This window comes from Blennius ocellaris (assembly GCF_963422515.1).
Source record: "Blennius ocellaris genome assembly, chromosome: 1".
Taxonomy (NCBI): domain Eukaryota; kingdom Metazoa; phylum Chordata; class Actinopteri; order Blenniiformes; family Blenniidae; genus Blennius; species Blennius ocellaris.
Genome location: NC_137650.1, coordinates 32792042 through 32819941, shown reverse-complemented (window position 1 = coordinate 32819941; position 27900 = coordinate 32792042). Strand labels below are relative to the sequence as shown.

The window sequence follows — 27900 nt, the reverse complement described above, 5'->3', positions numbered from 1 at the left end:
CGGCTCGTGAAGTTCGGGATCATTAGAACGTCTTCTAGTGAAAACGCAAAATGTTTTGTTTGGTTTTTGTGCTTGGAGCCACTGAAAATGCAACTTTTTTGACAACATAAGGTAGAACTTTCCCACAAAGATTAATGTGTAAACTCAAAACTTTTCTCAAACCAAAACACAAAAACAATGTTGTTTTTTTTCACTTGAAGCGTTTTCATGTAAACGGGGACCTTTAAAAGTACCGTATTCTCCGGACAACAAGCCGCAACTTTTTTTCCCCCCAACGCTTTGAACACAATGCGGCTAATTTACGGATTTTTACGGGTTAACAGGCTTCATGCCGCCAGATTCTACTTCCGCATGTGGATACGTGCTGTTTCTGGCGCCACCGATTCTCCAAAACTTGCCTTAAAAGTGACATTTATGCTCGTCGCGAGCTCGTGTCGTGCTGCTTCCGGCGGTCCGGAGCTCCAGCAGCTGACGGCCGTGGATGTTGCGTTCAGGAGCATCACGTAAACTCGAACGCTGGACTCCGTGGCTTGAGTAATCTCCCTTCTCAGAATCACAATCAGCAAATAACCGATAAAATACTTTATCAACAGTGATAAAACGCTTGTTGATGATGTATCTTTCATTTCATAATCAATAAAATTTTATATTTGTCTACATTATTCATTAAATCGTCACAAATGCTCATCAAAAACACATAAATCATGACAGAAAGCTTCATTTAATACAAATAGTTTATTGACAGTGTGTGTGTGTGTGCGTGTGTGTGTGTGTGTGTGTGTGTGTGTGTGTGTGTGTGTGTGTGTGTGTGTAGCATACTGTTGGAAATGCTAAACCAGTTTTTTTTCCATTGGCAATCTGTGATGCATACATTGAATCCAAAGTGCATGTTCCTGTTCCTGTTCCTCTTTTTTTTTTTTATGTCGTCCACATACACACACATTACACTATACATAAATAATTGCATTGTAAAAATGACTCAAGTATTTACATGTATAATATATTTTATATAATATATAAACTTTATATTAAATCTAGGTAGATTACAATTGGGATCCGGAGGCCTGCGGCGTGCGTGCGAGTGTGTGTGTGTGTGTGTTGAGCAGCACCTCCAGCCAGCAGGGGCAGGAGGTGATGAACTGTCTGGAGTAGCAGGGGCCCCATCCTTTAGCGAAGCTGATGCGAACACTGTGGGGGTCCCAGGGCCCCTCCTGGCTCTCGGGCTTCACCCCGTGCTCCTCCATCCAGCTGGAGCACTCGTAGTCGAACACCTTGAGGGAGAAGCCCGGCATCACGCGGGTCACGCTCAGGCCCCGGGCGCCGGGCGGGTCCAGGGTGGGCGAGTGGACGAAGACGGGGTGCCGGCTGCGGTTGTAGATCCAGACTCCGTCCGGCTCGCGGCTCAGCACGATGCCGAAGCCGATCTTGGCGCGCGTCTGCTGCAGGGCGCCGCTCCCCGCTCCCGCTCCCGTCGTCCCGCCGTGGCCCCCCGGGTCCTGGCGGCGGCGGCTGTGGTAGGCGTTGGCCTGCAGCTGGCTGAGGCAGAGGCCGGTGCCCTGAGGTAGGTCGTAGAAGATGCTGAGCGAAGGCTCGTAGGCCGGATAGAGGCGGCCGACACGCGTGCGCTGCTCCCAGTATGCGACGCTGCACCAGTGGGAGCGAGGACCCCCGGAGGTGGAGGAGCCCAGGGAGGTACCAGTGTCTGTGGGGGGGGGGGGGGGGGGGGGGGAGAGGGGGGGGAGCAGGATTAATGTTTGCACAGGTTTTATTGAGCATCGCTGTTTCCTCTGGAAGGGAGGAGAGGAAGAGGAAGAGCAACAGTTAGTCACCGGCCACACCCCCTGCAGTCCGAAGCCACAACGTCGTCGTATCGGAAAAGACTGTGTTTGTCTGAAAGTGACGCGTTTCCATGGAAACGGCAGAAACACCAAAAAACGTAGTCATGCAAACGGGGCCTGAATCAGGCTGGGACTGACTTGACGTCTGACACATAAAAGAGATTTATGGTCTGTCCACACCAGGAAACCGGTTCACCTAAACCAGCGGTTTCTGGCCCGTCGTCCTCACGAGGCGGTTTTAGAAGCATGAAAATAGGTTTTTTTTTAACACGGGTCCCAGAGTGGGGAAATTCTAAAACCCCGGCTTGCGCCGTCCAACTCCGCCGGAGGGGTAGACGGCAAAGACGATCATCTGTGGAAAAAAAAGATGACGTAATCGTCCCCCTGTCTCTTCACTGTGGTCCGTGATGTCATCAAATAACCACAACTATCAGGGACTACAAGCTCCGGTGGAGCTGCAGCGTGGCCATAGACCTATAGAGCTAGAATCCTATAGAGATTTATGAGCAGGAGACCACTTCTACATTTCTACGTACTTTGTCTTCTGCGTTTTTGGTGTGTTTGGTGAGTCACAGCGCCCCTAAAGGCCTGGCATGTGTACTACATGTCCCGAAGCCTCGTGTTGAGCCGAGTTCACAGTGACGTGTGGACGGAATTTTTTTGGGAGAAGGCCGGGAGAAAATAAGATTGTTTTTCTCGTCGTGCGGACGTACCCTTAGAGGCTCTGAACAACATTTCCTTTGAGATAATTTCCAATCAGGCCTCAGCTGTAGAAGAGAATCTGATCAACCGATGATAAACAGTGGATGAACGTTGAGGTCAGGTGTGCTGAAGGTGCAGAAGGTATAAACAAAGCGGCCACATGAGTCTCATGATCTGAAGGCTTCAAAGTGTTTCCTCGTCTGCCTGGTGACAGAGTCAGACCATTTTGAAGAAGTTGTGTTCTGAGTGCCTCCGAGCAACGTTATCATAAGGTACTGTTGTCGGCACAAGTACCCGCGGGTCAGTTGGACTCCCAGGACCCGGGAAGGAGAGTCGCTGCTTCACACATCACCTCCAGGCTCATTAAGGCCTCCAGTCTCGCTATGTTTTGAGGGGGGGGGGATTTATGAGTCGCCCACTCGAGTTCTTCCCCTTCAATTTGTCATATTTTGAAAAGGGGGCTAAAGCTGTCGGCACCGATCTCCCCACTTCCTCCTCCTGACATCCCTCACCGTCACCCTCGCCGCCCTTAAAGAGGAGGGCGGGGGCAGCGCAGAGCGTTCAGCTCTCTGTCAGTCCAGCGCAAGCCGCTGAACCCCTGACCCCCCGGCCCTCATGCTATCAGCTCACATTAACTCCCACACAGAGTGATGCCATTATTTTGCTCCAGAGACTCTATTGACTCAGAGGATTTAAAGACCCATGTGCCTGTGGCCCCATTCCTTTCATTTTCCAGCCAACACCCGCACTCCACCACCCCCAACCGTTACCCCCACCCCCACCTAGAGCAGGGGGCAGCATGGCCGACGCTCCTCCGCGCCTGCTAACAAGCTGCGTCTGGGTGGAACCGGGAGCGACGCGGGGCTAGGTGTGCTGTGTTTGCACAGTTTGGTTTGGTTCAGGGGGACGGAGGGTGTGTGTGTGTGTGTGTGCGTGTGTGTGTGTGTGTGTGTGTGTGTGTGTGTGTGTGTGTGTGTGTGTGTGTGTGGGTGGATATGTGTGCAAGTGTTTGTACACAAATGCATGCACACACAAAGAGAGAGGAGAGCGGGGCCTCATACACACACACATACACACACACACACACACACACACACACACACACACACACACACACACACAAAATTGCACTTCTCATCTGAGGCCCACGTGTGTCATTAGTGAATTCCAGGCTGGCAACTCCTGCGGTCTGGAGTTTTTACAGCTCTCCAATAAGAGAGCAGGATCCCTCTCTTTCTCCCACTCTATCTCCTTCTGACACACATATGTACACACACACACACACACACACACACACACCACACACACACACACACACACACACACACACACACACACACACACACACACACACACACACACACACACACACACACACACACACACTCTTTTTTTTTCACCAGTCACGCTCTTCCCTGTAATAAGGCAACACAAACATGTCTGGGGGAAACACGGGGGGGACTTTATGAGCTCAATATCAAATTAATTCCCAAAAGAAGTCCTAAAACAAACTGGGACTTTTTAGGGGTTTTTTTTTTCTTCAGACGGGAGACTTTAATCTCTATCATATAATGAACGATGAAATTATATGGTATTAAATCCCGGCTCTCAGGTGTCTGATACGTTAGTGTTTACGCGGCGAAGTTCTGAAAACGAGGCGGTGAGCATGTTGGGTGTAGCATGAACTGAGCATGTGCAGAACAACTGTTTACTGCGGCCGAGGTGCTCGTGTGCAGAAGCAGCATTTCTGCCGTTAACAAGGAGACGGGCCACCGAACGTTTCCAGCAAGTTTTTTTTTACCGTTTCCATGGCGATGGAGTCGGAAAGTTCCACTTTGGGAGATGTTTTCAGTGGCTTAGTCGTGTAAACGGACCATGAAAACGCGATGAAAGATTTACATTTTCACTTGAAATCACTGCGACAAGCAACTGATGATTTCTTCTACTTTTTTTTTTGCTTTTCTCGATACTTCTTTTGTGTCTGCACAGTCAGTATTTTCATTATCTTTACTTGTTCTTCTCTGGAAATGACAACAAATTAAAAAAAAAAAAAAAAAAAACCTCTCCAGTCGTAGGTAAGGTACACTGGAAGGTAATTGTGCAATATCAAGGAAAAGGTTAATAAGGAAAGTGTCGTGTCTTTTGTCTGTGATTAACCGAGAGATAAATTTCCACATAGACAGACTGAACGACGACTGCGTTTCACAACAGGCGGCGGCGGCGGTGGCGTTTCCTGGCCGGCTCTCCCTCCCCGAAGGCTGACGGACGCGGTGCGAAGTTCAAACCTCTCAATCACGATTCTCCCCCCTCGTGCCTGACAGGACGACATGTTTAATGTTTCTGGCGCAGTTTTAAGCGTCACGAGGCCGAGTCTGGCTAAGCTCCAAACGATGGCACACCTCCTGGGAGAACGACGAGAGGAGGAGGAGGAGGAGGAGGAGGAGGAGGAGGAGGAGGAGGAGGGGGAGGAGGAGGAAGGCAACCAGCATCTTCAATGGAATTTTTAAAGAGAGGTTCAGACTGGAGGTTATCAGTGTGTTTATGTTGAAGCGGAGGAAGTTGAAAAACCGTGTGTGCGTGTGTGCGTGTGTGTGTGTGTGTGTGTGTGTGTGTGTGTGTGTGTGTGTGTGTGTGTGTGTGTGTGTGTGTGTGTGTGTGTGCGTGTGCGTGTGGCTGAGGGCTGGCAGCAATTACAATGTTCTGCAAGCATTTAAGCCAACCACCATTTAACAGCTCTGTTTACCAATTAGATAAGTAGCCTTTGTTATTTCATTTCAGAATCACTGTCTCTTAGTGCCAATCTCGTGCCGGCGCCACGCTGTACCGCACATGCTACCTGAACACTGCGCCGACGTGGAAAAGTGAAACCCGTTCCGTGGCTGGAACCAGGTACAGTCAGTGGTGCGGAAATTTACAGACGTTCGGTACAACTTTAAAAAAGTAGAGGGAAACGACGACTCCCCGTTGAGGTGCTTCTTCAGGGTGTCACCGCTTGATAATGTGAACACAGTTTTATTACTGCAGCGTCACCATCAGCACCGTGTGGGTCATTATTCTGACCCACACGGTGCTGATGGTGACGCGAGTCTCTCGTTAACCTCAGCTAAAGTTACATCAGTCAGTGGCAGGAAGATGCTCTATAATATGGATGTTAGTGGGAGGAAGATGCTCTATAATCTGGATGCTAGAGGAAGAAGATGCTCTATAATCTGGATGTGAATGGAGGAAGATGCTCTATAATCTGGATGTGAATGGAGGAAGATGCTCTATAATCTGGATGTTAGTGGGAGGAAGATGCTCTATAATCTGGATGTTAGTGGGAGGAAGATGCTCTATAATCTGGATGTTATAGGGAGGAAGATGCTCTATAATGTAGATGTTAGAGGAGGAAGATGCTCTATAATCTGGATGTAATCTCTTCTTGAAAGAAACTGATTCATGAATTTACGATGACACTAAGAAGCAGCAGCAGAACAGGTAATGCTAATCACAGCTACTGTGGACACAGGCTAGGGCTAAGGCTGAGGCTAAGGCTAAGGCTCAGGCTAATGCTAATGTTTTTGCCGGGAGGACTGAGTTAGTTCAGGAATGAATATTAAGGAAATGCTAATGCTAGCCGCTGTCCCAGGAGACACGACAGAAAGACAAAGTTTTCATCCAGACAAAAGCAACAAAAACCTCCGTAACTGTAACACGACTATCAAACCATTTAGGGTTTACAATAACTTTATAACACGTTAATAACACTGCTGAGCCAAAGCATAAAAAAAAAAAAAAAATCAGAACAAAAAAAAAAAATCAGAGGCAATCTGAGTTCAAAGGTCAGACAGTCGCTTTCCTGTCGGCTCCCCGCAGACTGTCGAACCCGGACTTCAAACGCTCGTCCTTCCTCTTTCATTTCCTCCTCCTCTCTCTCTCTTTTCCTGCTTCTGTCACAACTCTGCAGATATTAAGCCACAATTCAACATGATGGGACTGAAATCAGAGGTTTTATCAGTCAGGGGAGATTTTCTCTCTGCAGCCCAAACTAAACGCTCACAGAAACGCGACGATGGATTTCTCCACCACGAACGAGACTGAGACACGAAGAGACGACGATGTCGTCCATCGCATAGTTTCATTCATGCAAATACTAATAGTCGGAAATGTTTAAAACATAAAACCAGACAACGGAACATAGGGTGGTGGTTTTAGTTTGTTTATGCTGGTTTGATTCTGGTCTGTGTTGGTCTGTTTTTTACCTTCAACACATGTTGAAGGTCAATGTTAGTTTATGATTGTTTTATGGTCTCTACTGGTTTCAGTCTGGTCCATGATGCTTCTTTGCTGGTCCGTGCTGGTTTGAGGTGGACTGGTGGTCTTGATACTCGTCTTATGCTGGTTTATCTGGTGCATGCCCAACATAGGCCAACGTAGACCAACATAGACCCGCATGTTCCAGCGTGAATCAACATTGACTAGCACAGAAAACAATAAACCAGCATAGACCAAGAAAAACCAGCATAGACTAACAAATAGACCAGCATAGACCAACTTAGAGCAACGTAGACCAGTATAGATGAACGTAGAATAATGTAGAGCAACATAGATCAATGTAGAAAAACATAGAGCAACATAGAACAACGTAGAACCACCTAGACCAACATAGACGAACGCTGATCAACATTGACAAGCATAGACCAATATAGAGCAACGTAGGTAAGCATAGACCAACACCAGCATAGGCCAACAAAGACCAACATAGACCAACATAGAGTAACGTAGATCAGCATAGACCAACACCAGCATGGGCCAACAAAGACCAACATAGAGCAACGTAGAGCAACATTGACCAATGCAGACCAGCATGGACCAACAAAGACCAACGTAGACCAGTGTAGACCAACATAGACCAACCAAGACCAGCATAGTCCACGAGTGACTCCTGAGAGCTGCTGCCTCGGTTTACAGGACAGGCTAGTTAGCAGCGCGCTAACTTCAGTACCTGCAGTGCAACACATACACGTCGATGGAACATCGTCATGGCAACCTCTTTCTCTTATTAGCAGATTTAAAAAAACTAAGTTTTAGATAATGATCATAATGATTTTTTTACCCCGGTTTGTTAGTTTGGTCTGAATGAAAACCAAAATGAAGACACAAGTGTTTTGTGGTTTTCCGGGAGACTTTGTGGCGGAATATTCGTTATGGCGGAGCGACGACGTCATGGAGCCTTGAACTTTTGTACACATTAATCCAGCGCGGTGCCACATGTTAATTTGTGAGCTTCAGCGGTGCCACTGAGTGGATGATTATCTTTGGTTGGGGCCAAACTTAAAGATGCTATGAAACATTTTCACTTTAAAAAAATTTTTTTAAATGCTCCATCTCCATAGAAACAGAGGGGGGGTGGGGGGGGACTGAACCCTTTGTGAAACACTGATACTCCACATGTGCACTCCTGTAATAGTAAATAGTTGAGGGAATGAACCATTCCTAACAAAGAAGGCCTTGTGTGCTCTTCATTCTTGCACATTAGGTTTACCATCATCTGCATACATGGAGAACATTTCATTTCTTATATACAGATTTTGGGGTTTTTCTGAATCAAACAAAAAAAGCAAAAATTATGCCTTTTTTTCACGTAACACAGGCCGTAGTTCGCAGACGGGAGCGAAACTGTGGTTTCAAGTGGGTAAAAATGACGACGCCGTTACTCAAAGTGAGTGAACGTGAACATGAACGTCCCTCATAGCTGTCGGATCGCTGGCCTTGCTGCGTGTTTTTTCATGTGGATTTTACTCCAAAGGTCCAAAAACACACGTTTCAGGTTCAGTCGATGAATCTGACAAATGTAAAAAATAAAAAATAAAAATATATATATGTGTATATATATGTGATTGTTGAGTTCTCTGGCTGCAGTCTGAGCAGCTTCCTCCTGCAGACCAACACAGTTGGTCGAGAAAAACAGAGAGCGAGGGGTTGAAAGAGGGAGCGAATGAGAACGAGGGGAGAGAAACCTGCCAAGCATAACCAGCATCCACGGAAAAAAAAAAAAATGGAAGAGAGAGAAAGAGACTGTGAGAAAGAGAGGGAGGGAGGGAGACCCTCGTCTTTCATCCAGTGCCAAGGATTAGATTCCCCTCCAGTTATTAGACTCTTCCACTGTGCTGAAAGAAGTGGGAGGGTTGGGTGGAGGAGGAGGTGGAGGTGGAGGTGGAGGAGGAGGAGGTGGGGGGGGGGGGGACACACAGAGGGACGAGAGGGGAGGATCGAGTTCGGCTCCTGACCATTGTCGGTCGCCTCCGAGATGCTTTGTTTTGGTTCCCCACATTTCCTGCCCAAAAAAAAAAAAATCCCCCGAAAGAAAAAGAAAAAAAAAAAAGTGGAAATAAAAAATCAAACGAGAGGAGAAGAAAAAGAGAGAGAAACACCCCTCCCGGCCGGCTAATGGTACGGTCTATGTTGTTTGAGACAACTATCATTACAGGGCAACTTCAATCCAGCAGGCCACATTTAAGCTGGCGTCTCGACTATCTCTGCCATCAGTGGGCCGCCTTATCGCCAGACACGGCTTTTACAGCCCAACACGACGGGGCGCACACACACACACACACACACACACACACATTCCTACACACACACACACACACACACACCTTCCCTCTCTCTCTTTTTCCATTGTAAAGTGGATGTTGTGATGAAGCCGTCTGCAGCCAGAGACGTTGTGGATCCAAGAGACGGATTTCTACATTTTCCTTACACTGGCGCATCCAGAGACTGTATTTAAGCCCAATTTATACCGCATACACAAAAGATACGCAAAGCCCATGGGTAGCCTTGAACCCCCCACCCCCATCGGCAGAACCTCTGAGTTCCCCGACTCGCAGAACGCAAGGGAAGGTACGCAGACCACCAGGGCCGCGATTGGTCCTCTACTCCGTCCTACTACCTTCTGAAACACTTTGACGAGTTCCATCATTTTCAAACATTCTAGACCTCTGTCAAGTTCTCAGAGGTCTCCCACATTCCAGGACGCTGATGCGTTCCAGAACCCCGGGCACGTTTTACAACTCTCAAGACGTTCCCGGACCCCGAGACGTCGTCGTATTTGTTACACGTTCTAGGAGAAGCTCAAACGTTCTGGACCTCAAACGCATCCTCCGACCCGAGGTACAAAATCTACAGCTCTGACACGTTCCAGAACAAGAGGTTTTTACGAATCTCAAGACATTCTGTAACGGACACTACCTTCAAACTCTATTAAAAAAAAAAAAACTTTGATCAATTTTAGAACGCTCACAGATTCTACAATTTACACCAAATTCCATGATTTGCGGAAGATTCCCTGTCCGGGTTAAACAAAAGTCCTTCCTCTGTTCTGTGGCTCTCTTGAACTCATCAGTGTGGGAGTTCTCCCACACGTCCATTTGCTTGATAAAAGCTTGATGTGAGGCGTTGATATGAGGCTGGACACGACCCGTTTATAACAGATTCAACAGAATCATAAAAAACAACAACAACACATTGTCGGTCGTGACATGGTAACACTAAAAGACAAACTGAAATCCAAAACTTAATAATTCTGATCTTACACTTCCTGTTGGAGTTTATTTCCTTTTTTCTTTAATCAAACAAAGGTGGGATTCAGAGCATGACCTTGAACCAGGCGAGAAAACTTGAGGCAGAAGTGTTTTGCTTTCTTCTTTTCAGGCCAACAGGTTTTTTAAAATATACTTTTGACATGTTTCCACTGTATTTTTTCCATCTTAGCAGTTCTTTACTAATAAAACTACTCTAGAGCTTTACGGTTACTTTACATGACTTTAACTTCTACTGAAACACTTATTTTGGTAAAAACTGCCTGAAAAATGCTTGAGAAATGAGAGATTTTGAAACATAAAAATGTATTGATTCACACAAAAACTGATCAAAAAGCTTCCAGATGGACGTCCTGGTTTATGTCGGTGATGCTGCAGTGACTTTGTGTCGATTCACATCAATTTGTTGCAAGAAAATGTCACTTGACAAGAAGTCTTGTAAGACTTTTAAATCGAGATTCACGACTCCGAGAGCAGCACGGCTCTCGGTAGTTGACAAGCCTCCCCTCCCAACACATTCCTGGACGGGCCCTCTTCCTCAACACTTCCTACCCCCCCCCCCCCCCCCCCCCCCCCAACCCCTCTACCGCCCCCGCTCAGCCAGTCACAGGGGTCAAGTTGACAAGTCTCTCATTGAGCCTCACGTGGGCCGACTATATGGCCTTCACTCCTCACAACATCATTACACACATTTATTGGTGGAATGGATCCATTTGTTCCTCCCAGTGAGAGAGAGAGAGAGAGAAGGGTGAGAGAGAGAGAGAGAGAGAGAGAGAGAGAGAGAGAGAGAGAGATAGAGGGGGAGAGAGAGAGAGAGAGAGAGCGACAGAGAGAGAGAATATAATGCAATTCCCTCTGAAAGTCTGGTTGATTTCTCTTAATGCGAAACTGTAAAGAACCAGAACTGTGAAAGTGGAAACAGGAAGTGAAGAGCAAGGTGTGATTATAAAGACCCCAAATATTCAAATATTCTCCACTCCGAATCCTCATTCAGACACAGACTGGTCTTCTTCTCTCGTCTCCTCCTTTCTTTACCTGTGTAATTTGGGTAGTTTTCCAGGTGCTTTCAGGCCTACAGAGCAATACCCCTGGTGACCTCTGGGGGCAGAGTTGAGTATCATAGTTCATAGGAGACCAGAGGGGGGAAAAAAAGATCCTTAAGAGGAAAGACTGTGTTGAATGTGTGTGTAAATATAAACAAAATGTCCCACATGTCCTCACGTGGACATCAGGATGAAGAAGCTTGAAAGAGTTGACTCTTTCGTGGCTGTTTGAATTAGAAACGTCGTCCGCGTGAACACTGCCACCCTATTGGATGTAGTTATTAACCGCCAACCAACATTTGAAAGCACATCTGGGCACTGTTGGTCATTTTTGAAATATAAACACACGCGTGCATGGAGGGTAAAACGCGCTATAAACATTAACGATGGAAGTATCTACTGAGCATGTGCAGAACAACGAGTGACTATGGCAGGAGGAGCAGTAGTGTTTCAGCAAATTCTGCATGGAGACAAGAGTTTGCCAACGTTTTCAAAAAACGGAGCGCTTTCTCCGTTTCTATGGCAACAGAGACAGAGTTTGAGCTTTAAAAAACAAAACAAAAAAAAGTTGTGTTTTCTGCTATTTTCACAGAGGCGGAGTCAAAGTGTTATCAAAACTTTCCACCTTGGGCCCCGTTTTCAGTGGCTCCGAGCGCCGTTGTCATGGAAACCGACACCATAAAACAACCGAAATGTTCACGTTTTTTTTTTTTCACTTCAAAACGTTCCCCACGCCTCGATTCGTCTCGACTTGACGAGGTGACGAAGTTGCTCCTCGGGGCCGGGGTGATTGAAACCCTTCGGTGGCTTCAGCCGGGAAAAAGCTTTGCAAAAAAAAAAAAAGATTTTAATTGAAATGAAGCTTTAGTCCAACGTGGGCCTTTGCTTTGAAAAGCCTCTCCGCTGCAAGCGACAGTTTGCAGCGGCGGGCCGAGGCGGAGTCTGTCGACATCTGCTAAGAATCTTTAGGTTCAGCAGCATGGCAGGAGGCATTAAAAGCCAAATTGCGAGTTGGCAAAAACTCTGAGGGAACAACGGAAAGCCACAGCCAGTCCTGTAATTTAAACCTTATTTTAAATGGTGATGGTCTGACAACATGGACGGAGGGAGAGAGAGAGAGAGGAGGGAGAGAGAGAGAGAGAGAGAGAGAGAGAGAGAGAGGGAGGGAGGGAGAGAGAGTCTGTGTAATAGCACAGATGATTTCTTCACCACTTCATCATTAATGAGAGCAGAACTCAATAAAAAGCTGTGAAAACTGAGAAAACAAACGAGGAAAGCTGAGATAAAAAATAATAAAAAAAAAGTCGATAAACAGACCAGCGGAGGACAGCAAAGCTAATTCTGCTTCGTAGGAGCAGTTTGGTAAATAACATGTTATCAAGTTACTATTACTATTCTAAATTAGTTACGCAGTCGAAGTTACTGAAAGTTACTTTGTATGGAAGAAAAAGCTGCTGCTTTTCAAACTTTTAGCAATAAAAGTAGATTTTGTTCACTCAATGAGTGAAGCATTTTAAAAAAAAACAACTATCTACTTATTTTTAATTTCAGTAACTAGCAAAGTAACTCCACTACTAGTTAATTTCTGTCAAGCGTTGTAGCATCGTGCTAATGCTAAAGCCAACAGTGGGCTCTTATTGAGCAGCTTTATTAATGCTTTAACTATAAAGTTACTCTGCTGTGATTGCAGAGACGGAAGCTAGTTAAAAAAAGTAAGTTTAAAATGTAAAACGTAAACGTCCCGCGAATACACATTCGCGCGAATGCTGAATGTTGCTCACAGAATGTTAAGAACGGACTAATGTGTCCCTCAGCTTTTCCTTTTAGGTCAAATTCTGGAGCAACAATATCCTCCTCAATCATTCCATTTAAAGCCCGGGGAACCTCAGATACACCTCAAATATTTAACGCGCGCCGACCATTTGGAGGCGTCTTCAGCCACAAACCATCTCCGCCAGCAGGAACTGATGTTTCAGCATTAAAAAAGCTCCGCCGGATCGGGTTTCACGGCTTTTTCATCACATGCGAGAGCGAAGAGAGAGGAGAGGCGCAGTGAGGGTTGAACGACAACGTTTTCCTCCAGAGTGTCACGACTCCCGGTCCGTATACGCTCCCGGGGACTTGGTAGTTTTATTTTGACAGTCGCCATGGTAACAACAATCCAACAGTGGCCCGCTAATGCACTAACAAGCTAATGACATCGTTTTCAGCGTTTCTGCCATTTCCCGATTTTTCAAACGTCGAGCAAAACCTTTCGTGTTTCGTGTCTGAGTCGGAAATGTTGCAGGTTTCGATTTCCTCTCCTACTATTTATCAAGTATTTTCAAAAAGTTCCACCTTGGGAGCCGTTTAAAAATAAAAATATCAGTGGTTCAAACAGGACGCTATCTTGAAAACATTTGTCGTATAAACCATACATATAAAACACTCGACGCCTCACGGTGTCGCCTGTGACGTGCCTGCAGCGCCGCCATCTTGGAGAGATCTCCCGCTTCCGCTAAACATAAAGATCCCAGGCGAGAAAATCCACAAAAAACATTTGTAGCTTGCTTGCTAGTCCACATAGCAACACAAACAATACCTCATTTTAAAGCTGAGGAAAAGCTCTATTCCGTGGAAATGTTTTTGTGGGTTTTCTCGCCTGGGATCTATGTTATTAGCACGAGCGGGTGACCTCTCCAAGATGGCGGCGCTGTAAGCATGTCGCGTCAACGTCTATGTGTTTATGTCTATGGTGTAAACGGGGTCTAAATGAGGAGCTGTCACTCACTACTGCCCCCCCAGCGCACAAAAAACGTGCGTTACTCAAGCGTTACTTTCTGCGCCTTCAAAGATCCGTGACGGACTTGCGAGCCGCGGCCGCTAACCGCTTAATCGCAGCGTAAAAGAGGCGTGATGGAAAATATTTGAGCAAATGGCGAACAGTTAATGGTCCGGCGCTGGAAGTTGAATTCCACAGTCTGATGTGTCTCAGTCGGGCGTAAGAGGCGAGTGTTTTTCGGTGTGCCGGCGGCTAGATCTCACGTTCAACCTTCTGCCTTTTTTCCACAACTGGCGCTTAAAAAAAAAAAGCTGCCTTGTGCAGAGTTACTTCATTGGTGGAGTTCAGGAGATGATTTACCAAACCCGCTTCAGCCCGGCGGTGACCTGGAAAGTTTCGCACTCCGGAGCTGAACTCACTAACGCAGCACGACGCAAGGAACCCCCCCCCCCAAAAAAAAAAAACCCAAAGAATGTGGGCTCCGCTCCGCGTTTCTTAAGCATTAACAGCGATATGTTCAAACATGTATCAGATGTCACTCTCCCAGAGCCAGACCCCTCTCAGCCCCACTCCCACTTCTTTCACCCACCCTCCTCCACCCACCCCCCCTCCCTCCACCCTCCTCCACCCCCAACCTCACCTTCCCCAATTTCCCAACATTCCTGGGCCGTGCCACATCAGTCAAAGGGCCGATTCATGGGGTTAATGCAGCGGGACCGGGCCAGACGGGGCTTTGAGACAGGATGTTGGCTGATACCTCGCTCTGCTTAAGCAAACAAGACACCCAAAAAAAATATGATTATGGCGGCGGGGTTGAGAGGAGAGGGGGGTGGGGGGGGGGGGGGGGGGGGTGGTGGGGGGGGCGGTCCTCAACTTGTCTTGCGGCGGTGCATCCAGGCCATTAATGTCCACTAAGTATCGCCGCTTTACTTGTTTCCACATGTCGGAGGGGAGGTGGGGGGGGGTGGGGTGGGGGGGTTAATGACAACAAGGTGAGCGAACGCCTGGCAGCCCCGGACGATGTTCGTGCAGCGAGAAGCTGACGGGGGGGGGGGGGGACGTCGCGTAAAAACACACACACAAAAAAAAATGCCACGTAACTTGACGGGACGGTGGAAAAACATGGCGGTTCTGGTTAAAAAAAAAAAAAACCCAAAAAACCAGAGCGGAGAGTTTACGGCGGCGCCAGCAGCACCCAGAGTCTGTAAGTGACACAGACACGCCAGGAAACAAAAGCCAAAAATGGTCAAATCAGCCTCGGGGGTTTAATTATTCACTTTTTTTTTGGTGACAGCATGGACTGTTTGCATTGACTTCACTGTTCACTGCTGCGTATGGAGACGTTCTATTACAAGGATCCTTCCTGGGAGTTGAAGGAGACGCTTATAGCAGCTTTATATATGATAATAATACATATATGACAAAGCGCTTTACCCTCATATATACCGAACATGAGGTTAATACACATTGTTGTACTTTTGGTTTGGGGTTTTATTTTTGCAGGAGATTCAGGGGAAAATATGTATATTTATGGTGAAACTGATAAGTCTTTATATGTCAGCCCACTACTGTCATAACTGTTACGCAAATACTTCCGATGATTATTTTTTTTTTTTATTGGTAACACCACAAGAGTAAATATTACAGAAATGTTCCATAAAGTCATTTTACTTAAATCCTACAGTTACTAGATACTTGAATACTGTAAAATTAAAGAGTTTGCCCATCTCTTTAATGTTCTCACTCGGCGACTGTGGCTACATGCTAACGCTAACGCTACTGTTCTGAGTGGGACAAGTTTTATATTGCCGTCGGAGTTTGGGGATTAACGATCAACGTCTCTCCAGTAAACAGGAGTTTAATTATATAGTCATGGTGAAGGTTTATACTGTTTTCACGTGTGACAAAAGTAAATCATTTACGCGACAACGTTTTGAGTGAAGATGTGTCATTTTATGCTTTTGTTTCAGAGAAGTTTGCCGTTCCATGGCAACATTTTTGAAAACGATGTCAGAAACGGTGAAAATGACGCAGTTAGCACAGCAGGACCACAAGATGGTGCTGCTAGTAGTTTATTTTTATTTTTTTATAATGACCAGGTTGGATTATTGTCCATCTACTGAGCATGTGCAGAAGAACTACTGACCATGGAAAAGTTGTGTTCCCGCACATTTTCCCAAGAGAGTCGGAGCATTTTCAAAAAGTTGCACCTTAAATCGCCGCATCGCTGAGCACCGTCGACTGGGAACACAAAAAAAACGCCGAAAGACAATGGTCGCATTTAGTCGCGTGTTGACCGTCGGCTCACCGGACGACGGCGTCCTGCGGTGCAACGCGTTTTGAAAACCTCCGCCCTGCGTCTCCGTGGAAACCAGGAAGCGAGAAACGGCTGCTCATGAGCACCGCGGTAGAATTAGCATGTTTTCCCCACCGAACACTTGAAGTGCTGAATGTGAAGAACGCGAGACAATGTAAAGTCTCCTAAAGTGCGGAGAAAACAGCTGTGTGTGTGTGTGTGTGTGTGTGCGCGCGCAATGTGTGTGTGTGTGTGTGTGTGTGTGTGTGTGTGTGTGTGTGTGTGTGTGTGTCCTGATAGAACCCCTATGTGAGCGCACTGAGACGATCTTATCACAGAGTCAGACAGAAATTCCTCTCTCTCTCGCTCGCTGTCTCACACACACACACACACACACACACACACACACACACACACACACACACACACACACACACACACACACACACACACACACACACACACACACACACACACACGTACACACACACACACACACACACACACACACACACACACACACACACACACACACACACACACACACACACACACACACACACGTACACACACACACACACACACACACACACACACACACACAGACACACACACACACACACACGCACACACTGACAGCTGAATGACACGTCTTATTGGAATCACAGCGGGACGATCCCGGCAGATAGCGGTGCCGTGAAGCAGCAGCAGACGTTTCCCTCTCCAGCCGTTCGCTGCGGGTTTTAAAGGGACGTTAACTGATGGAGCGATAAAAGGGGCCGGAGCAAAGGTATGCGTGGACCACACCCTGAGCCCCCACCCCACCCCATCAACACACTTCGCTTAAAAAGGGCAGAACAACAGAGATGCTACAAGACAGCAATTTGTTGTGGAAGGAAAAAAAAAAACGGCACAATAAAGATCTTTTTTACACTTTTGAATTCTCCGATAGGTGTCGGGGTGTGTGTTGTGGGGGGGTGGGGGTTGGTGGAAAGGGGGGGGGGTCGTGTTGAGTCTTATAACCTGTCGAAGTTAACAACAAAAGCCGCATGCAGATTTCTTGGCCCGCCGTGTTCACACCAGCTCTTGGCCGGCTCCCGGCTTTTCTTGGTGCGGCGGGGGATCAGAGACCACACACACACACACACACACACACACACACACACACACACACACACACACACACACACACACACACACACACACACTTAGTAGCAACGGACCCACACACGACACACAAACTGGTCAGTTTGAGTCTCTCTCTAAATTATTGGTTTTCAAAAATGTGGGAGGATGAGCCCCCCCCCCCCCGCCCCGCATCCCCCACCCCCACCCCCACCACCACACATGCTTTGTCTCACTCCAAGTCATCATTTTTAATTCTCCACTCCTCCATGTTTTCCACGTTGAATATCAAAGTTCTAAGACTATTTAAAAAAAAAAAAAAAAGTTTCTTTGTTCGTTGAGACGCTTTTTGAAGTGTCGGCTGAGTCTTTACAGTTCTCACCGCCGCGTGTCAGTGACGCTTATAGTTTTATACCGAGGCCCCCCCCCCCCCCCCCCCCCCCCCGCCCCCGTTTTGCGTGACGGCCGCAACTTTTTGAAAACACTCCGGTCTGCTGTCTACAGGGCCTGTGGGTTCCCCCGAACACGACGAGGGACCCCCCCCCCCCCACCTCCACCGACCCCAGCATGTAAACAAATAAAGCTCCAGTTTCATCATCTAGAGGGGGCTGTTTCCTGCCCTCAGACTCCCCACCCCCCCCCTCCATCACCACACACACACACACACACACACACACACACACACACACACACACAAAACTCTACACCTCCGCCTCCCCCGCCCCCAAAGTGCCAGCCTCTTTCCACTGCTGCAGCGAGGAATGAAGGGATTTGAGGGAAGAAAGAGGGAAAGAGGGGGATGGGTGCTCCGGCAGGCGGGTGCTGGGTGTGGGGTGTGGGGGGTGGGGGTGAGGGTGGAGGGGGGGACTGGGAGTATGCACGGGGATCTTATTGCAGCTTCGTCCCAGTCAAATATTTTGCTGTGGAGAAAGTGTAGACAGGGGAAAAGAGAGAAAGAAAGGCTACACTGCTGTGGCATCCAGATAGTGAGACCCCCAGACCTCAACTGAGACCCCCCCTCCTCCATACCCCCCCCCCCACCCCCACCCATGCCCCTCTGACAAAAGAAGCTTTATGCAGCCCAGTTTTTGGTTTGTTTTAGAAACCTTTGAAAGTCGCACAATATAAAAACAGCACAAAACATTATTTGCGTCCAGATTATAGAGCATCTTCCTCCTCTAACATCCAGATTATAGAGCATCTTCCTCCTCTAACATCCAGATTATAGAGCATCTTCCTCCACTAGCATCCAGATTATAGAGCATCTTCCTCCTCTACTATCCAGATTATAGAGCATCTTCCTCCACTAGCATCCAGATTATAGAGCATCTTCCTCCTCTACTATCCAGATTATAGAGCATCTTCCTCCACTAGCATCCAGATTATAGAGCATCTCCCTCCTCTAACATCCAGATTATAGAGCATCTTCCTCCACTAGCATCCAGATTATAGAGCATCTTCCTCCACTAGCATCCAGATTATAGAGCATCTTCCTCCTAATAACGTCTAGATTATAGAGCATCTTCCTTCACTAACATCCAGATTATAGAGCAGCTTCCTCCTCTAACATCCAGATTATAGAGCATCTTCCTTCACTAACATCCAGATTATAGAGCAGCTTCCTCCTCTAACATCCAGATTATAGAGCATCTTCCTCCTCTAACATCCAGATTATAGAGCATCTTCCTCCACTAGCATCCAGATTATAGAGCATCTTCCTCCTCTAACATCCAGATTATAGAGCATCTTCCTCCACTAGCATCCAGATTATAGAGCATCTTCCTCCTCTACTATCCAGATTATAGAGCATCTTCCTCCACTAGCATCCAGATTATAGAGCATCTTCCTCCTCTACTATCCAGATTATAGAGCATCTTCCTCCACTAGCATCCAGATTATAGAGCATCTCCCTCCTCTAACATCCAGATTATAGAGCATCTTCCTCCACTAGCATCCAGATTATAGAGCATCTTCCTCCACTAGCATCCAGATTATAGAGCATCTTCCTCCTAATAACGTCTAGATTATAGAGCATCTTCCTTCACTAACATCCAGATTATAGAGCAGCTTCCTCCTCTAACATCCAGATTATAGGGCATCTTCCTCCTCTAACCTCCAGATTATAGAGCATCTTCCTCCCACTAACATCCAGATTATAGAGCATCTTCCTCCTCTAACATCCAGATTATAGAGCATCTTCCTCCTCCAGCATCCAGATTATGGCTCAGTCATTAAAATGGCAGCCCAGCAAAAGTCAACATTATATCATACCGACTGGTTAACAAGTAACTAGACTTTTACTCGTCATGTAACACCAGTACTTCCTCCTGGAGTCGCTACAAGTAAGTGTTATAAAGCAGTAATTTGCTGTGTTTCCTCCGCGGGCATTAATCCAGGGATTCCTCACCTGTGTAGTCTGTTGGCGTGTTGAGAGGAGGAGCAGGTTCAGTGTAAGACCGAGTTGAGTCTGGAGAAGGAGCAGGGAGAGACGAGGTCACATTCAGAGGACTCAGTCATTAATCCACCACTAAAAGTCAAACACGGCCTGTTGCTCTTTTGCTCTTTTGAGCGCGTTTAAAATGAGAACTCTTTTTGTGTTTTCTGGCAAAAATGAATCGGGGGAAGCTCTGCAATGAAGTGGAAAAATGAGTGTTTCTCTGGAGCCGAATGTATGGTAATAGTTTTAAAATATTATCTGAAAGCAAACCCGATTGATGCGTTTACCTTTAAAAACATGACGGAATGTGAAAACACACACAACAAGTCGAATACGTCGCATTTGGTGCACTTCTTTAATAAATGACGCATTTTATTGCAGAAGCGAACACTTTGTAGAGTCTGTGAAGCAAAATTCTACAACTTTATTTGATGCTATTTAAATCTCAGCTAAAACTGAGCAAAATCTCACATATTTTAACATCTAAATACTTCGTCATTACTATTAATATAAATTGCAAAGCATGTAGTTTTCTTCTTTACCTTTCCAAGTGATTCACTCTGTAAAGACGTTTTATTTATTTATCTTTTGATGGTTTTTTTCTCGCTGTTTTGGCTATTTGAGTTTTGGTTTTTTTAGTTGATTCATTTAGAGATTTTGTCTGTTCGTCATTCTTTTTAAAGAACTTTTGAGGCATTTTTATACGATTTTTCTGTTTACGTTTCTCTAATTCTTTATTGTTGTTCTTTTAGCCATTTTTGCTACTCTACCTTTTATTTTTAACCATTTCTTAGCCACAAAATAAGAGTCCTTTAAAAAAAAAAAAAAATTTTTAAATAGCACAATGTGCAAATAAAATACAAATATTTATTTTGAAGATTACATACATACATTCCAGAGGAGCTAAAGAGAAACGTGTGCCTCAAAGCGATGTTGTCAGGGTGAGTTTTTGAAAACACCCATAATGCACCAGTTTCAGGAGCGCTAATCTGGACATTTCACTGCATTTTGCACCAGAATGTTTCATTCAAAGTGGCTTTATGTTGAGATTGTCGTCATTTTCGGTGGTAACTGTGAAAATATAGACATTTTCATCAACAAAGAAACACTTTAAAGTTCAAATCTAAAGGTTATTATGGCACTATTTTCACCGTCCAGCCCACTGGAGGGGAACCTGGACCGTATCGACGAAGACGTGTTTGACAATCCTGATCTATAGGATGACTTTTTTCCTTTTATAGTGCATTTATGAAAACGTTTGAGGATTTTTTGGCACCATTTCGGCACTTTGACATCTGTGTAAAACCTCTTTTATGTGTCAATTCCACATGATAAAATACCACGAAAAGCATTAGACTGATCAAATTCACACATATTTATACATTTTCTTGATATTAAATATCTATAAACTCGACCGATTCACATTAGTTTCCTGTAGAAGATCATCCCCAGGCTGTGAAATAGCGCTGTGCTGCTATACAATGTATTGTTTGTACCGAAGAAATAGAAAAATTTACTTAAACAAACCAGTAGCAGAATTTATCTTTATAAATCACGCATGATATAATTATTAGTTGTAAGGAAAGTGACTCTGCTCGTGTCACACACACATTTCAGAGGTAATATCGAAGACAGTCTGGGACATGAGGACGGTTTGCTGGTAAAACTCACCCAGTGGCTTGTGTTGGTTTGAATGAGAGTAAGGAGGAGGAGGAGATTCTGGGAAAATAAAAAAAAGACAGATATGTTGTTTAATACACTGGTATTGAAGAAATATGTCACATCCGAAACACTTTTCACTTGAAATCTCTCCCGTGAAAGAAAAAAAGAGCCTTTATTAAACACTTTCTGCTCATAATGTTTAATTTGATTGAATTTTACGACTGTCCCACAGTGACTTCTACAGTTTACGTTTGAGGCCTTTTAAAGTCAGTCATAAACCGACTAAAATAATAAAAAAATAAATAAATGAAATCATCTTTGCATATGCTGAGGCACATTAATTGTTATTGTGTTCTAGTGTGATCAAAGTGTTTCAGCAGCGATGACTTCAAACAGAAACACCACAGATGTTGAAAATACTGCAGTTTGCATGCCGGGCCACTAGGTGGTGCTGTATTTTAGTCACACATCCACACACAGAGAGCAGCAGGACAGAAGACTGCCTGCTCCTTTTCTGTCCTCCTTCATGGTCCACTCGGTATCACAATGGAGGAAATGTTCTCCTCCTACGCACACGACGGCGGAGGAAATGGTGGGAAATGCTGTGGATGAGCTGTGGACTGTGGACGTGCAGTGGACATGCAGTGGACGCCCCGTGGACTGAGTTGGGATGTGTAGTGGATGCCCCGTGGACATGCAGTGGATGCCGTGTGGACTTTGCATTCGCACTGTATTTCCTGTGGACTGTGGACGTGCAGTGGACATGCAATGGATGTCCTATGGACTGTGGACATGCAGTGGATGTGCAGTGGACTGTGGATGTGCAGTGGACTGTGGATGTGCAGTGGACATCCAGTGGATGCCCCTTGGACAGTGGATGGGCAGTGGATGCCTTGTGGACTGTGGACATTCAGTGGATGCCCTGTGGACTGTGGACATGCAGTGGATTCCTTGTGGACTCTGGATGTGCAGTGGATTCATTGTGAACGGTAGACTACAGTGGGCGTGCAGTGGATGCCGTGTGGACTGTGGACGTGCAGTGCATGTCCTGTGGACTGTGGACATGCAGTGGATGCCCTGTGGACTGTGGACATGTAGTGGACATCCAGTGGATGCCCTGTGGACTGTGGACATGCAGTGGATACCCCTTGGACAGTGGATGGGCAGTGGATGTGAAGTGGAAGCCCTGTGGACTGTGGACATGCAGTGGACGTGCAGTGGATGCCCTGTGGACAGTGGACGTGCAGTGGACGCCCCTGTGGACTGTGGACGTGCAGTGGGCGCCCCTGTGGACGTGCGGTGGACGCCCCCCGTGGACAGCGCCGCAGGCCGCCCCGGGAGAGTCCCCTCCAGTCCTTCAGTGGACGCGGGTTTGCGGCGGCGGCCCCTTTAAGAGCGCTGCCAGTAATTGCCGGAGTCGTCAGTCAGTCAGAGATCCAGCGAGTCAGTCTGGCGCCGGCTCCATGCAAACTGTATATTATCGGCACTCCTTCACCTAAATAACAAGAGGAGGACCTCCTCGTCAGAGGGGGGGAAGAGAGCCCGAGTGCAACTTGAGAGCGACCTCCGTTTGGAAGATGTGGGAAGCTGTGGCGCTGCGCGCACTTTTAAAGACGCGCGTAACGTGTCAGGAATGTGCAGAGACGCAACCGAAGTGGAGAAACAATGAGGGGGGGAGTAAAAAAAAAAAAAAAAAGGCACTAAAACACAAACCGGAGCTGCTCCCGGTCTAATGTGTTCAAATGGGAACAGCTTCACCGTCACAACGCTCCGGTTCCAGTGCCTTCTGCCACGCTGCAGTTATTCCTCGTCAATCTCTCGCCCCCGAGGACAATAAAGTGTTTTCAACAAGAGTGAGCCGCCAGCGGAATCTTTTCCAGTCCCAGTGATTTATAAAGGAAACACTGCGCTTGATTTATCAATGAAATCACTGCTGCGCCTGGTTTCATTCACCAACAACTGCACTCTGGTTTCAGGTGGAAAATGCTAAAATGCTAATGTGCTAAAATGCTAAAACGGTCGGAGTCACTAAAAACGGGATAAACGCCCCCCCAAGGTGGAACTTTAGGAAAACACTCCGTCGCCATGGAGACAGTGGAAGCCAGACTTGTAGTGTGAACAGGCCAGTAAATTAGACGACCAATTAGACGACCGTATTTCAGGAAAGCGGCTTTTTGTTGATTTTTTTTTGCCAGATTGTTCAACTTTTGTTTCTAAACGGGTTCGACTTTTTCAAAGTTGTACAAAATCCACATAAACAAAGTGGGGGAACTTTAGAGTTGTCCAAAAAAAAATCTTGGATTGAAAGTTTTAATAAGTTTCCATTTTTCTGGCTCGGCCCGTCCAGATTTAACTGATTTTGGACCTTGGATTAATCTGAGGTTGGCGACTGGATAAAGATTATTTTGACACCTCAATTCAACTGTTTTTTTTGGTCCCTGGATTAAACTGAGTTTAGTCCCTGATTTAAAATGAGTTTGACACCTTCATTAAACTGAGTTTGACACCTGGATTAAACTGAGTTTGACACCTTCATTAAACTGAGTTTGACACCTGGATTAAACTGAGTTTAGCACCTGATTTAAGATGAGTTTGACACCTGGATTAAACTGAGTTTTTCACCTGGATTAAACTGAGTTTTTCACCTTGATTAAACTGAGTTTGGTACCCAGATTAAAGTGAGTTTGTCACCTGGATTAAACTGAGTTTGGAACCTGGATTAAAGTGAGTTTGTCACCTTGATTAAACTGAGTTTTTCACCTTGATTAAACTGAGTTTGACACCTGGATTAAACTGAGTTTGGCACCTGGATTAAACTGAGTTTAGCACCTGATTTAAAATGAGTTTGACACCTGGATTAAACTGAGTTTGTCACCTGGATTAAACTGAGTTTGGAACCTGGATTAAAGTGAGTTTGTCACCTTGATTAAACTGAGTTTTTCACCTTGATTAAACTGAGTTTGACACCTGGATTAAACTGAGTTTGGCACCTGGATTAAACTGAGTTTAGCACCTGATTTAAAATGAGTTTGACACCTGGATTAAACTGAGTTTGACACCTTCATTAAACTGAGTTTGGCACCTGGATTAATCTGAGTTTGACACCTGGATTAAACTGAGTTTAGCACCTGATTTAAGATGAGTTTGACACCTGGATTAAACTGAGTTTGGCACCTGGATTAAACTGAGTTTAGCACCTGATTTAAAATGAGTTTGACACCTGGATTAAACTGAGTTTGACACCTTCATTAAACTGAGTTTGGCACCTGGATTAATCTGAGTTTTTCACCTTGATTAAACTGAGTTTGGTACCCGGATTAAACAGAGTTTTTCAACTTGATTAAACTGAGTTTGGCACCTGGATTAAAGTGAGTTTGTCACCTGGATTAAAGTGAGTTTGGAACCTGGATTAAAGTGAGTTTGTCACCTTGATTAAACTGAGTTTTTCATCTTGATTAAACTGAGTTTGACACCTGGATTAAACTGAGTTTTTCACCTTGATTAAACTGAGTTTGACACCTGGATTAAACTGAGTTTGGCACCTGGATTAAACTGAGTTTAGCACCTGATTTAAAATGAGTTTGACACCTGGATTAAACTGAGTTTGGCACCTGGATTAAACTGAGTTTGGCACCTGGATTAATCTGAGTTTGACGCCTCTGCAGATGTGCAATAATGCAAGTAGAGAGTTTGCAGTAGAGCAGAAGATCATCACTGATTTAATCCCTGCAGATTGAGGAGGAACTCCCAGAAGGTCCAACACGACAAATCCTGAAAATACTTCATGCAACACGCAGGTCACGAGGCCATGACGATCAGGACACTCAAGAAGTCACTTACAAGCTCTTTACTTCTTGTGGATCCAGTCATTGCCCTGTGACCTGACCCCCCCCCCCCCCCCCCCCTCCCCACACACACACACACACACACACACCCACGCCGCCCCCCGGCCCTCCGCCGCTGCCGTCCTTACCTGGCCCACACAGGCGGCTGTAGTGATGCGGGTTGCAGCACACCTTCGCGCCGCCCGCCGCGCCGAAGCTCCGGCAGTGGCTGAGCGCTTTGAGCGCGGCGGAGGGCGGCAGGTCGCTCCAGCGGAACAGCCTGCACAGCACGAACTGCGGGGAGACGCGATGCGCGCCCAGCCGCAGCTCCGCGCCGGGCACCATGACGCACTCCCCGGGGATCCCTCCCCCGGTCTCCACGGCCTTCGCCAGCCCGTCCAGCTCCGTCTCCTTCAGTCTTTTCAAAAACGCGTGAGCGGCTCCCGCGAGTTCCTCCTCCTGCCCCGCGCGCCGCGGCGGCTCCTCTCCGTCTTTCCTCCGCCGCCTCCGATCCCATTCCCCAAATAAACAACACGTCACCGTGCGACCGTCGTCGCCGTCCCGCGCGCCCGGGGAGCCCGAGACGGCTCCCCGGTCATCGTCGGGCTGCTGCTGCGGCTGCTCCTCGTCCTCCCGCTCCGCGCTCCCCGCCGGGTCTCCGGGCTCCCGAGCCGGCTCGGCGCGCGTCACCGCCGCCTGCTCCGGCCCGGGGATCCTCCCCGGGTGTCCGCTGCGCGCGCCCTCACCTCGCCTGCCTCCATCCCGCCCGTCGCTCTCGGTGACCAGACGGCTTCTCCAGAGTCGCCGTACGAGACCTGAGCGTTTCGACTTGAACATGCGACCAAACCTACGCGGCGTCGGATGAGTCCCGTCGGTCCCGTCCGCTCCTCGGGAGATGCAACATGGGATTCACGCCCGCGGCAGGACACCGGGAATTTGCGCACGGTGCGCACAGCGTGCGCAGCCGGTGGTCACCGTGTCCGAGCGCCGCGCCAGCATTAGAGAGTCATATTTAATTCCTTTTTTTTCTTAAATTCGTATTATTATTCATGCATCCCGTTAAACATCACTCGGCGCCTCGGTGACCCGCTGCCTCCAACTCAATCAAGCCACAACTTGTGCAGCCGAGCCCGGAGCTCCGCGACGCACCGGAGGTCCCGCACGCAGCGCAGCGACCATACTCACACCGCCAGCGAGCCCCGCAAAAAAAAACAACAAACAAACGCTCCCTCAGGTTCACGTGAACTTTACGCCGCCTCTCCTCCGGCTCCAGATAAATCCTCTCGAACCTCAAACACTCCTGTGGCCGCGCAGGGAGCGACAGTCCCGGGATGGAAATCAGAAATGATCCGGGGGACCGAAAAGAGAGAACCACAAAAAAAAAAAAAAAAAAAAAAGAATCCTCCAGGACGGATTCCGTGCTGAGAAGTTGTTTTAAAGAGAGCTGGAATTACTCTGCTCTGTCTCCACTCCCCTGCAAGTCACACACACACACACGAACGCGCGCGCGCGCGAGCGCACAGAGCGAGAGAGGGAGACTCATACAGAGAAACACACACACACACACACACACACACACGCACACACACACACACACACACACACACACACACACACACACACACACACACACACACACACACACACACACACACACACAGAGAAGTCAAGTCTGACGGAATAAGCATAAGCCCGCCCAGGTTTTCAAACTAAAAGTATTTTCCCCATTATTACTTTTAAAGATATTTCATTAAGGGAGCCCGAGAGAAATCAGTGTCAAGTTTCTCGCACAAACAATAAAAATCTTTGTTTAAAACGTGTCTGGGTCGCATTCGATTAATTAAATGCTAAAAACAATGACATCTAGTAAGATTTATTATGTAAACAGTACTTTTACTTGTTTGCTTTTTAATTAACAACCAGTACTTTATTCATCCCAAATGCACCTTTCACTCTTGGGGCCAATCGATCAACCAATCAATCAATAGTATAGCCCAGAAACTAACCATTAAATCATTAAATGAACCAGCTAGCCACTCAAACAACCAACTACCTAGTCTTTCAATCCCACAACAAACCGACCAGAATCAATTAACAAGCAACCAACTAATCCTGTTGAAACAAGCACTTTTTTTTAATCAATTAACAGGGAATCCTGCTAGTTAAATCAAAATCTAGCTGAAACAGACACAAACAAACAAGATGTAAACCGTGACACCACCTATGAAAAGCAACCAAACTGACCAACCAATCAACAAACCACAACCAACTGTTAACCATTAAATCATCCAGCTGATCAATCAATCAATCAATCAACCAATCATTGGACCACAGAAGAAACCAATCATCAATAAAATACAAATATATTCTATAACATTCTCTATTCTTGATAAAGTCGTTTCAGACATGGTTTGACAGAGCAGGAGAGCATAAAGCTTTGATTTTGAAACTGCGAAACCGTGTAAACCTCAACGACTTGACTCTCTCTCTCTCTCTCTCTCTCTCTCTCTCTCTCTCTCTCTCTCTCTCTCTCTCTCTCTCTCTCTCTCTCTCTCTCTCTCTCTCTCTCTCTCTCTCTCTCAATCTCTCTCTCTCTCCATTGGCTGGTCGATTCCCGTCATCATGTGCCAGT

The 27900-nt window shown here is 46.6% G+C and overlaps 1 protein-coding gene across 1 annotated transcript; it reads right to left on the bottom strand.

The window, feature by feature from the left end:
• Nucleotides 1-813: 813 nt before the first annotated feature.
• LOC308138760 (mothers against decapentaplegic homolog 6-like) lies at nt 814-26591 on the bottom strand. The gene is made up of 4 exons (XM_080508008.1): nt 25418-26591; nt 21454-21501; nt 19753-19812; nt 814-1702 (listed from the first exon to the last, which is right to left on the bottom strand). The coding sequence occupies exons 1-4, from the start codon at nt 26103-26105 to the stop codon at nt 1044-1046; spliced, it is 1455 nt and encodes a 484-aa protein (XP_080364134.1). The 5' UTR covers nt 26106-26591; the 3' UTR covers nt 814-1043.
• Nucleotides 26592-27900: the final 1309 nt, after the last annotated feature.

Coding starts and splice junctions, on each gene's coding strand:
- LOC308138760 (XM_080508008.1), bottom strand. CDS start 26,105: ATGTTCAAGTCGAAACGCTCAGGTCTCGTACGGCGACTCTGGAGAAGC. Junction 21,502..25,417: donor CAGCCGCCTGTGTGGGCCAG/GTAAGGACGGCA, acceptor TTATTTTCCCAG/AATCTCCTCCTCCTCCTTAC. Junction 19,813..21,453: donor AAACCAACACAAGCCACTGG/GTGAGTTTTACC, acceptor CTCCTTCTCCAG/ACTCAACTCGGTCTTACACT.